This window comes from Lepisma saccharinum, chromosome 1 (assembly GCF_977018435.1).
Source record: "Lepisma saccharinum chromosome 1, izLepSacc3.1, whole genome shotgun sequence".
Lineage (NCBI taxonomy): Eukaryota > Metazoa > Arthropoda > Insecta > Zygentoma > Lepismatidae > Lepisma > Lepisma saccharinum.
The window spans coordinates 206,003,419-206,017,019 of NC_139229.1; the positions used below are offsets into that span (position 1 = coordinate 206,003,419).

The 13,601-nt window shown below is 39.8% G+C and overlaps 1 protein-coding gene across 1 annotated transcript in view; it reads left to right on the forward strand.

Annotated features, from left to right (window-relative positions):
- The window catches only part of LOC145978421 (protein argonaute-2-like), a 115,650-nt gene that overhangs the window by 17,880 nt on the left and 84,169 nt on the right, over positions 1-13,601 (forward strand). The window contains exon 6 of the mRNA XM_083111054.1: positions 7,078-7,218. Within this exon, the coding sequence (XP_082967180.1) occupies positions 7,078-7,218 (141 nt within the window). The remainder of the gene's footprint in view (positions 1-7,077; positions 7,219-13,601) is intronic.

The following is a 13,601-nucleotide window of genomic DNA, read 5'->3' on the forward strand; positions in this document are numbered from 1 at the left end:
AGATGCAAGAAATAGGAAAGAAGAGGAGGAAAATTACTACAGAAAGGAAAAGGGAGGTAGCACTAATTACAAAAAGATGCAAAAATCATGTATAACCATAGGATACACAACATATACAGCGTCAATATTCAATAGAGGATAATAAGCAGTATTAACAAACACCTCTACAAGGGAATAAACAAATTCACTCATAAATACAAAAAAAAAACATATTTTAAGAGATAATACATGTATGCATATAAATACACATTAAGAATATAAAAATACTCAAGATATATATATATACAAGAACTATTTAAGGAGAAGAGCCAGGATATACATTGGATGAACTGAGCATTGCAACGTGATAATATAAAAAAAAATCATGAACAGTTTACGGGGGAAGACCGAAGAGTAACAGCAACATCTGAATCTGATAATTCGACTGGTTGGGGAACAACATCCATGTCGCGGATATCATATGGCTTGACATGGGAAACATGTGCCTTTCGGACCATTTGCTGAGTATCAGGGTCAACCAACATAACGGTAACCGGACCCAGCATTTTATACACTTGTGCAGGACCCGACCAACGCTCCTGAAGTTTGGAGGATATGTGATGCAGAGCATTACTATGGGGGAAGGTACGATAAAGCACCATATCTCCAGCCTTCAAGGAAACCTGGGATCTGGAGGGATCGTATTTAAGTTGGCGAGAACGCCAGGACTTTAATAAGTGTTGGTAGGCCTCACCCCAACGATGCGCCCGTTCCGGCGAAGGAGGAGCAGCCAACTCAGAGTCCGTTTGTAATTCCCAAAAAAAATTCATCGGACCATCAATATCTTGCCCAAAAATAATTTTGGAGGGGGAGGTATGCGTACTGTCATGATGGGCGGTATTAAAGGCAAAGGCTATGCCATCCAAATGAACGTCCCATTTGGTATTATCCTTAGAATGATAATAAATCAACGAAGCCTTGAGGTTCCGTATGAATCTCTCCGCCAAGGAAGGATTCGGGTAGTATGCACTAGTATAGATATGGCGAATATTTGACTCAAACAAAAAATTATTAAAAAGGTGAGAACGAAAATAGGAGGCACTGTCCGAAACCAGCTCACATGGGGCGCCAAACAACATAAATAAAGTGCGTAGCTTGTCAATAACATGATGAGATGTCGCCGACCGAAGCGGAAACAAGGATACCCACTTGGAAAAGGCATCCACCACCACCAAAATATAAACATTGCCCTTAGTGGAACGAACAAGAGGACCCACAAGATCAATATATAAACGTCTCCAAGGGTGTCGTATAACTTCGGAAGACAAAAAGCCCGGAGGCTTACGGACAGCAAGTTTGGCCCTCTGACAGATGTCACAAGAACGAACATAATGGCGAATATCTGAGAGATAACTTGACCACCAGAAAAGCGATGCTATTTTCTTTATGGTTTTATTTACGCCTAGATGCGCGCCACCCACAGGAGTGTCGTGATAATAACGACATATTAAATGTTGTAGCACCCACGGAACTGCAACTAGAGAAGAAGTGGAACGAGGTGGCTGCCAAATCAAAAGATCCTGATGTAAATGATAGTGCTTAACCTGTTGATTATTCTTCAATTGCGTAATTATGGGAGACAATTCCGAGTCCTGAACCTGAAGGACCGCAATATCTGACTTATTGAAGGGAATGATATTGAATTTTGGAGCAGCACAGGCCAAACTGGTAAAAGAGGGTGATGCCACCGCAAAATCATCCGAAGAATGCATGCGGGAAAGACAGTCAGCAACTGGGTTTTTGGCGGAAGAAATATGTTCCACATGATAGGAAAAACGTGACAAATACAATAACCATCGTCCAAATTTACCAAATTGTTCAGGGTGTTTTAGAAGCCAAGACAATGCCTGATTATCCGTTTGGAGAATAAAATGTTTGGAAGTTAAATAAGTTTCAAATTTCTTGAATCCAAACACAACAGCACAACATTCGGCTTCATAGATGGATTGCTTACGCTCCAAATTGGTACGCTTCCTTGAGGCAAATGCAATAGGGCGCAATGAGCCATCCGGCTCCCGTTGGTTTAAAGTAGCACCCACAGCCAGACTTGAAGCATCCGTTTGGAGAACAAACTCTTTTGTGAAATCCGGTAATGCAAGGACAGTATGTTCAATAAATGCCGCTTTAAGATTATCAAACCGAGTTTGATCTTCGGAAGTCCATACAAAGGAGACATCCTTCTTACGTTTATCTGTAAGGAAAGACGTTCGGTCAGCAAATTGGGGTAGAAACCGGTAGTAGTACGAGAGTAAACCCATGACTTGGGAAACACCCTTCTGGCTCTTAGGAGAGGGAATATCCTGTATAGCTGAGATCCGATCCGGATCCATAACCATCTGGCCTTTACGAATGATGTAGCCGAGGTACTTAATCTCCGGTACCATCCAAATGGATTTTAAATGGTTGACGGTAAGACCAGCTAGCCGCAAGGCTTGAAGAACCTCTTTGAGATGTTCCATATGGGAAGACTTATCAGGTGAATATATTAGCAAATCATCTGCATAGTTCAGAAAAACTTGTATTTAAACTTTCCCAAGACCTCGTCAAGGACCCTTGTCAATATCTGGGTCCCGAGATTAATACCAAACGGAACGCGAGTATATCGGTACTGGCCAAATGAAGTGACAAATGCTGTCAAATCTTTGCTCCTATCATCCAATCGTATCTGATGGAACGATTGGCATAAATCCAAGCATGAAAATACCGCCGCCGATTGAAGATGTTGAAACAATAGGTCAATGCACGGTTGCGGAAATTGATCATACGCAATCAGGCGATTAAGGTTCTTGTAGGAGCATACTAAGCTGTGTGTACCGTTCTTTTTGGGAACCAGAAAGGCCGGGCTAGAATAAGGTGACCGGCAGGGCTCTATAATGTGCTGAGCCTGTAAGTCTTCAAACTGTTTCCTCATAATATCAGTCTGAACTGGATTGAGTTGGAATGGTTTTGATCGGAAGGGAATATCGGACACCACAGGTATCGAAACCGGTTCCAAGGTACAAGTACCGACCTTTTCCGTGACTACATCCTGAAATTGAAGCAGCAAGGATTGTAATGATGTATTATCTAAGGTAAGGGGAAGAAGATCGTCAACATCTGAGGTTTGAGGAGTTTCCAACGAAATTGGCAAGCAAGCAGGGGAAACCTCAGGGGTATCTACAGGAGGAGAGGAAGGGAAGGCAATAGGTATACCATCCTGATAGAAAGGAAAAGATAAAAGTTTCTTCTCAAAAGAAATAGTTGCTCTGGCATGGACTAAAAAATCCGTACCCAAAATTAAAGAAAAGGGGAGAGCATCCAACACCCAAAAGCACCATTTCCAAGAAAGTCGATCAAGACGTAGTGGTAAATAACAAAAAGAGGATAAAAAAATGAATGATTAGTAACATCTCGTAATTCAATGGATTGATCAGTAAAAATGGGAAAGGAACCTTTAAGAGTATTGAACAAGGAAGAAGAAATTATAGAGACCGATGCAGCGGTATCCAGTAATGCAAAAACAGGATGTTGGTTAAGGACCTTCAAACAAAAACGGATATTCGGCGTGTAACAAAAGGGGAGGTGTGTCCACCTGCGTTATACCAGAAGCCAAATGTAAATTGGAACCTTGATCTGGCTGCGTTGAAGACGCTACCGCTGGCATACATGATTGAACAGAAACCGGTTCCTGGGACGAATTGTCGCAAGCAGCGGAATCGTCCGCCAAAGGCAAGTGCGTTGGAATGGCCGCAGTGTCAGGTTGTCGCTGGAGATTCCATTTCAATTCCGACTGCCAGATATTTTGTGCCAAAAGTAACGCGCGAGCTGGAAAATTGATACCCTCAATGATCGTGCTTATTAACTGTTCTTCCGACCATTCCACCAGGAGAGTTTGACAAGCATCATCATAGATATCGCGAACGAAAGAATATAAACTTTCACCTGGTTGCTGCATCCGATGTAAAACCTCGTTCTGGAAGGGCAACAATAAGGAATATGGAACCAATCGATTCCAAACCATTAACTTAAATAAATGCCAGGGCAACTTCTGTAAAAGACCTTCCATCCAAATCTCTGTAAGGGGGGGGGGGGGGGGCGTAAGGTATACTGTAAGGCCCATAACAAAATAGACTCGAAATCGAGCAATTCCAAATTAACAATCTTATGGAGTCTAAACATAAAGTTAAACAAAAGATGGATATCCCGTCCATGTAACAAAGGCAAATCCTTAAAAAGGAATTTGAAAGCATTGAAACGTACAAAGTCACGCACGGGAGTTTGTTGCTGGGGTAACAATAAGCCACTTACAAAATCCAAGGTTGAAGGTGAAGGTGGAGGTAAAGGGGACGGTGCATAGGGAGGGGAATATCAAATGTCATATCGCTATCACGGAAGGAAAAAAAACTATATAAATATGTAAACACACAAAAATAGAACCCAAAAGATATCTGTAATATTGCAAAAAAAAAGTCTAAGTGGGAAAAAAACTAATGATAAAAAGGCCAGAGAAAAAAAGGGGGGGAATTGATGGGAGGGAAAAAAATTTCCGTTTCAATTATAACAAAAAAAGGTATAATGTTGATTGGTTAGATCGAAAGAAACCAATGCTCTGCTGCCAATTTTGTAACGTAACAGTGGGGTCAAACGTAATCGCACGAAGTAATTAACTGGAAACGGCCGTGCGGCGATCACATATGCAAAAAAGGGAAAATTTAAGACCCACACTTTATGTTACAAGTTGTATTTTTGTGTCGTACTTCCTGCACGGTGCTGCAGGAGTTTACGGGCGGCACGCACAAGAAGCACGAGACAAAAGTCCTGAAATAAAGAAACTTGTGAATTACGCAAACGTACACAAAAGGTTTCGAAGGGTCCGACAATGAATAGCAATATATGCCTTCTCCACTGTAACCAAGGTTTAATTCTGAAGGTATTCTCCCAACGTGATCTCCTTTCTCCTCCCCTAACTATTATAAACATATATCCTCAAAAGCCGCTTTTTACGTTAACTTCAATTTGGCTTGCGACCAACTTTCGGTCATGCTGGTCTTACTGTCTAGAATGTATAACAAATAAAAATTAAGTTACCCCACATTTCAATTAACAAATAGATATATTCATGGTTCCAATTTGATACACTTTTATGAGTACAAACAATCCCAAAATGTAAGAGTTGGGAGCAATTTCAACGAACAATATATTAACAACGGCCCGCGCGGTCTGCGCGCTATTTTACCTTCTTGTATAAATTCTCATTCAATTTCAACAAATCACGAGCAAGCATAAATATACAGACCAGCTTAACAACTATCTTATTTCTTTACTGGCTGACACAATAGAATAATTTACATGTGGAGATTTGTCCTTCTAAAATAGCGTGCATTACATGTTTAATAAGAATGCCCCCATTTATCTTTACTTAATCAAGAAAATGCCTCTCTTTACTTCAGTTTCACTTGCTGTATTTATTTTACCCTATTTCTTAGAGCATCGTTAGTGCTACCAAAGTATGGATGGGTTGGCTATTAAACTACAAGAAAAGCAAACTAGGGGAAAATGGTGGGGACCACAGTCTTCTACATCCCTTATTGCCAAGTACGAACGTGCGTACATTTAACGTCGCTAAAGCAAGTCTTGAGCAATCGAGAACGACAAGTTTCACTGCCAAGTTTAATGCACTGCCTGGACATACGATATTTTACTGAACGTTCATTGACTAGATGCCCGCGCTTTATGTAGCATTTACGAATACCAGTTTATGAAAACCACGTTCGCGTAATTTGTATTAAGTTCACGCGTGCATTACGCACCTTTTCTTTCTTTTGCCCCTACCAACACGCACTTTCCAATATGTACATTGGTTTCAGACACTATCAAAATGTTCACCGTGAAAACAAGGGCAAGAGGCAAAAAGGAATGGATGAGAATCTATATTTTTTTTTTTTGTAGTTCCACTTATTTCAAAGTTCCGTGAAAATGAAAGTGAGTAATCAAATTTCAGCAGCGAACGGCAAACAAAAATATAATCATATTCCCATATCACGGTCAAGAGTTTGTTTTGTACGTACCTCACCACTAATGTTCAATGCACGTAAAAATGCAACGCCATCCTTCCACTTAGACCACAATACTCATTTAACTGGCTTCTCCCCGTTAGCGGTTGGTGTGGCAGGCTTCGCTTCAACAGGCAGTGGTCGGGTACTATCTCTTGCCGGCGAGGACTAGATGTCATGCACAAGAACAGGCCTGAGCCGTTCGCAGCGGGCTTACGAGGTGGAGAGCGAGGAACGAACTGCTTGCCCGGTGCTGCAGTATTTTACGAGCAAGCCTGTGCGGCAAAAATCACCACTAGAGGCAGCACCAGAGTGTCATCGTGAGGAGGAACGCCCTCCGATGGCTAAAAATTGAACGACACTTTTCTTCAATTTTTAAATATGTAAGGTTTGTAAATACAAAAGTAAGGCAAACGTTACACCTACCGGGGTTTCTCTCATGTCCATTGATTAGAGGCTGGGTGAGCTCCAAAGCTGCTTTATATACATTTACATTGCCAAAAGAATTTCCACCTCAGAAATCCTGAACCTGGGTCTGCCAGGTGACAGTCATATGTTCTTCCAACTGTTCCATCGCAGTTTGGTTTAAATTCGTTTCATTTTGTTTTGAGCCTATTAACACATTTTTATGGTACCTGTAAATGCCTGTTTTCGCACTTATTGCCTGGTTTGTATAATCTTGCCTTAAAATGCCTTTTTTCGGTATTTTCTTTTCTTTTTGCATATTCCCCATTCTCTTTCACTACTGTACATTGTAGAGGGTAATCTCACATGTTACAAGTGCCACTTCATCACTTTCATCTAACCACCAATCATGACCATCATGATGCAAAGTAAGATAAATTCAATAGAGTATACAAAATTCAAATCAGTGACTAGCAGAATGTCCACTGACTATTTGCTTTACATCCTAGTACAACATAATTTTTGCATGTGTGTTCAAACTGGATTTTTTTTAATATAGTATGCATTTTTATTACCAATTTTCTCTGTGTCATTTCTTCAGGGAAGTCTCCACCGAGTGAAGAACCAAGGCCCCCTGCAGGAAGGACAGGGAGGGCACCACCGCCTGCTGCAGTGGAAGCAGTCACAAGGGATGTGCAAAGGCTTCAGATACAAGAGCCAAAGCCCCCTCAGCCTACAGTGGGTAAGTTTGTTGTGTTTGCCATTGCATTTATAGCTCCTGGTAAAGATTTATGTTTGTGCATCAAGTAAATGTCATACCAAACCATGTACATTTGGAAGTCTCAAACAGTTCTTCTAACTTATTGGTTGTGAAAATATTATTAGATTATGTATAATTATAACATTGCCACCTTTTAATAAAGTGGTTCCAGGTTCGATACCTGATGGAGGAACATTGCACAGTGGTTCAGATTCCACTTTAAACTGTAGGTCCAGTCCCGTTTTGGCTATCTGTGCATAAAGTGGACTTAAAACAACAATTCTAATTCTAAATCAAAATAGTTATGTGCAGGGAGTCTTAACGAAATGAAGTGGTATTGCAATTGCGATTTCCGTTACGTTACTACCAGAAACTGATTAACTTTTTCGTGAACAGAAACGTTACAAAATATGTATCAAACATTACGTTTCAGGTGAGTATAACGGTACCGAACCATAACTAATGGTTAATGGAATAAATTCTTACGTGACTGTTTAACGTTGCACTTTTGCCGCACACTGGACAACAAATTTTCAACTTTTTTTGCCTTCTGCATAATATTAGCCAATTCTTATAGATTTGAACCTGCTGAACAAGAATATGAAAGTTAAAATTGAAAATTGGCTCTGGTTTAAGAGAGATAGCTCTTTAATGTTTATGTGGTGTTTTCATAATGCTTCATATATCGAGGCCCTGCAACTGATAAAATCCAGGCCGTAACTGCCCATATATAATCATTAGCATAGTTTTCCTGAAATAGAATACATTATAATTAGTACATAATTAAACTTTATACAGTGTTATCATGGAAATGGAATGTTGGGTGGATGGGTTATGAGTTGTTCTGTGTCGACGGATGGTTCTGTTCATGGTTCCTGGAAATCACTTGAATTTCTATTTCTGTTTGTTGCATCGCTTTGCCTGTTGCTTGTGACGTTGTTCATGGTTATCTCTAGCAATCATCCAGCAATAGTCAGCCAACATGAAAGTCGACCACTTCCCCTGGTATCTCTTTTCCATTGTTGCGATTGCCTGATGGAAGCGTTCTCCATGCTCATCACAAACTTTCCCACAATTCTGTGGAAAAAAGTGTAAGTCTGAATGAAGAATATGCAGTTAAGAGACATATTGCAGTTAAGTTTATTATACAGTGACAACATGTTCTCAACCAGTTCTCTGTAATTGTCTGCCTTGATGTTGCCACTTGACGAAACGCATCCCAAGCTTTCTTCTCATCACCTTGAAGTATGCTGTCAAATGTGTCATCAGAGAAGAGTTCTCTAATCTGTGGCCCAACAAAAACTCCTTTAATTTTAGCTTCGCTAAGTCGAGGAAACTTTTCCACGAGAAACCTGAAAGCTGGTCCATGGATTTCACAAAGCTCTTCATTAAACCTAATTTTATATGTAGGGGAGGTAGCAGGATTTTGTGTGATTCAACCAATGGTGTGTTCTGCACATTCTTCTCTCCGACAGTCAAAGATCTTGTTGGCCAGTCACGCCAGTTTCGCTCGGCTGTCCCATTCGCACAAAAAGCAGGAGTATTTTGTATATCCCAACTGAAGACCCATGAGCACAGCAACTACCTTCAAGTCACCACACAGATACCAGCCATACTTGCTATACTGGAGACAGTCTTAACAATTTTTTAAGATTGCTGTAAGTTTCTTTCATGTAGACAGCATGTCCAATTGGAATGAATGAAAACTCATTGCGTAACAATACTGCCTTCAGACTTAATTTCGATGAGTCAATGAACAAACGCCATTCTTGTGGGTTATGTGTGATGTGCAAGGCATTCATCAGACCATCTAGATTGGTACAGAACACAAGGTTATCTTCTTTTCGAAAGAAAGGCATGAACTCCTCATGACTAGACCTAAATGACATTACACGGACATTTTCCTCCAAGTTCCACTCGTGAAACCTTGAGGTGAGTAACTCGGCTTTATCTTTAGGCAATTCAAGGTCACGAACAAGATCATTTATATCTTGTATTGTGATTTTGTGTGGCACAGATGAAGCTTCTTCATCAACATAAGGAATGTCATTAGATTCCAAAATCATTGGCTCATCTTCTGATTCGCTGGAAAGTTCTGTTGGTAGTATGGGAATGGGCAGTCCTTCACCATGAGGAACTGGTGTAATAGCAGATGGTATACTAGGGTACTGAATTGTCCTTTTCTTTTTCTTTGTTATTCCTCCAGAAAGACGTGGAACCATGCAAAAATAACAATGATTTACATGGTTACTTGGCTCTCTCCACACCATTGGAACAGCAAATGGCATAGAAACTTTACCCCCTTTCATCCACTTAGGAAGATTTCTAGCATACGTGGGGAGCCCAGGTCTTGTCCTGGTCTCCAATCTTGCACCCAAAATAAAGTTGGTACGCTTTCTTCACTATCGGGGTGATAGGCCTTCGCTGTGTTGAAAGTGTGACCTCTCCACAAACCTAACAAAAGAGATTTGTACTATTAACACAGTTACGTGGCATCACTAGTGTATCTGCTAACTACACGGATCACAAATAAATTAATCTCTTTAACACACACACACACACACACACACAGTAGTAGTTCAAAGTGCAGCACAAGAAATCACACTCTCACGTAAAGAAATTCCACTAAGAACTAATTCACTGACAGCAGGAGAAGATATTACGTCTTACAGTTGAATGTTGTGCAATATCTCCTGCCGATTGTGAAATTTGATGCTTTTATTCTTTAAGATTGGGAACAACAATGAACAATTGAAGTAAGGAAATACTGATTGTTGTTCTTATCTGTGTTTCCACACTCACAACAGTGTTGCCAGCTTGTGATGCCTGAGTTTACGATAGGAACAGAGTACAAACACCAAATAAAGTACGCGTACCTACTAAACAAGAGCCAATTGACAATTATAATTGTCATTTTCGTGTTTTTCACCTCAAAATTAGTAAGAAATGGCTATTTTCTTTTCAAAGGCAAATTGTGTGTTGGCCAGTGAACCAGTAACATTACAGGGTAAGAAACGATTCGTCACCTGTAGACGAAACGGTATTGTGCATAGAAACTGATAGTAACGTTATAAGTAACCAGTAACCTGATTCAGGTCACAACTTTAAAAACATTACTCTTCTTGCTTCAAACCATTAACTCTACTGATACAAAGTATCACACAGACGTTCCTGTATGAAGTAAGTACTGTTTCGGATGGCGTTAACTAATACCACGTGTTAGGCCAGCGAAGCGGAAGGCAAGCCCTTTTCTACATCAAAGACAGATCGCTTGCTGCACGACCTTGGGAGAGTGAGTCGATAATACCTCCACGTCTGTGCAATAGGCCAATAGCAATACATTGCGAGTGGGCTCTCAAGAAGAAGGCAAGGAGATGCATTCAACTGTTCTTGAAGAAACACACATAGGGCACCAGTCGAATTTTGAAGCGAGAGCAGCGGTGTTTATAGACAGACGTGAAAGTAATCTTCAGGAAGGCGAGAACAGTAGTCAACATTAGTCAACATGAACACTGAGCAATTGTAGTAGCTTAGAAATAAAAAACTGAACACAAAAGACAAGATGCAGAAAGAAACAGTAATTTTACATTAACACAATTTCAGCATTTTCTTATTCATCTTTAGTGCCTCTTAAGTTACACTTTTATTTTGTACTTTTATATTCTTCTTATGTTATGTCGGTTTTCTACCAGTATTACCGAATCCCGACAATAAAGATGAATGATAATTAGATAAAATTGATGAAGCGGGAGGTTTTGAGTTAAAATCTGGACGTGGCTATCTCTTTGTGAGTGTCCCTTCATCAATTTAATCTAATTATCATCCATCTGCAGTGTTGAGACTAATTATAAAAGTGGTATCAAAGCAAAGTAAGGAAAAATACAAATAATTGTAAGATTACTACAGCGTCTACTGCAACTTCATTTAAAGAAAATGTAAACACAAATTTCAAACAGGCATTTGGGGAGAACTGTGTAGGCAGACAACATACTCCAGAAACTTGCCAATCGATGTGTAGCGTGACCTTCAGTACTGGAGTTCTGCATTGAGAAAAGTTTGCCTGAGGCTCCTCAAGCATCTTATCACAAATGCCTCGGTGTGTGCAGCATTGCCAACTTAGGTATTTTCCATCGTGCAAAAATTTATTCTACTGTTATATCTCTAGCCGGATGTATTTCGAAGCTGGGAATGCCTAGGTAAGAAGACATGGGCATGTCATTATGTTTGTCCCATCACCTATTTCATCAGGTTCTTTTCCGCTAGTTGTGATTAACAAGAGAGGAAATAGACTGATGAATACATGCATGTTGTGGGGGGGGAGTGGATGTGCACATGCAACTGTACGTCACAGCTGTGACAACTTTGTGACACTCCCGTCGTTGCTAACATAACAGCAAGCAATAATATATAATTTCAATTTCTAATGCATTCCTTCTTAATCTATAATCATTTCCTATATTTTTGTACTGGAATTTATTTACAGATAGTGAGTTTCATTCTTTCGAGATTCGGGCATAATTCATGTATAGACCGAAACATTTTCCTTTCTATTTACTTCTTTCCTTTAACACTTTCTTCACCCAGGTGGCATACAAAAAAATAGCCCCTGAGAACGTTAAGTGCACTTCTTGACAGGCAAAAGAAAACTTCCGTTCCTTCGAGAATAACCAATAAAGTACAATGTTCAGCTGGTCTTTGTGTGGATTAACACCTGTACTTCCATGCAAATTACTTAGTTTATATCATTATTATTGTTGTGTTATGTATACCATTATCTTTCATTTCACTCCATTCCACCCAACATTACATATTAAATTTTGAAACTCGTTGATTTCACATTTAGTAAATTGGAATTTTTGGTATGCAAATGCAATATGGGGATGAAAATCATCATTTAACACATTTACGTAATAAGGCTGGGCCTGAGGAAACCTCATGATTTTATTAGGTCCAGTGGTTGATAATGAATTTAAACATAATTTTACATTTTCCAACAAGCCTAGATATAATCGACCTACTTTAATTATATTTTAAAATTACTATTATTAATTTTTATGATTTTAATATTTCTTTTTTAAAAATATTTAATAATTAAAATTGATTTTAATTTTATTTGTTAACATTTTCGAGCCGCGGTCGTCTAGTCGGTACAACGTCTCACTGCCATGTGGGAGACATGGGTTTGTTTCCCAGGGTGGATAATCGAAGCTCGGATTTTTCCGACCTTGTCCTCACATATAGTGGCTCTGAGGCTCACCCAGCCTCAAATCAATGAGGACCTGAGGATAACCTTGGAGGGTAAGGGCAGCTGAAATGTGGTGCTGATATGGCCGATATCGAGAATGTGTGGGGCCCTACCCCCTCCCCCTCCTTCCCTAAAACTGTACCTGGAAGTCTATAGCGTTTCAAAGGCAGCAGATCTCATTGCAGTAACACTAGCAGAGGTGATTCCACACAGGTAAAACAGAGGCGGCGAAAAATCAGGTGAAGCAGGCTGGATCGGTAGCTCAGTGGTAGAGCAATGGCAGAGACCCTAGTTCGAGTCCTAGTCGAGCCTCCATTTTTCGCTGAAATGTTTACAAAAAACAAATTAGTATTAAATAGTACATGGAAATATATTACATTTCTTACATCACAACAAGTTACTCAGCAATGGCACAGTGTTAACGTCATTGCCTTGTAATCAATGGTCCGGGTTCGATTCCCGGTGGAAGCAAATAGTTCGGATTCCTGTTTAAACTATAGATCCAGTACAAATTAGTCTTTCAGTGCACACAGTGAACAAGCATAGCAACAGAGTTCCATTAGTTTCTAACAAAATGTTCTCTCACACACACACACAAATATACATGCATATTTCTTTGTATCTAAGGTCTGGATCATATATTGGTGAAAATGTGACTGGAGTGGAATGCAACTTCGCTGAATGCTAATTTTCTTGTCAAAAAAGGTCCAATTTATATGTGCAATAGTTTCTAACCTAAATCATTTCAAATTTTATAATTATTACATTTAGGGATATATGTTTTCGAGATCACAGGTCCATTCCTATGTTCTAGTGAATAGTCAAAACTAATTGACGACTCAATTTCTCAGAAACTTGGCCTACAAAAAAATTAAAATATTGAATTCATTCGGTTGACAGAAACATCTACCCATCTAAGCTAATTAGACTAATTATGTCAACCTTAACCAACAATAAAGCAAGAGAGATGCTGTTGAGAAGACCAAAACATTCAGTACGTGAAGTTGTAGTGCCTCAAGAAGAGAAGAGAGGTAACTCGGATAGGTGTTGAATGAACCTACGTTGGCCTTGCGAGGTGTGGTGGCAGACCATGACTCACTCACGCACTGACCTGAAGCCC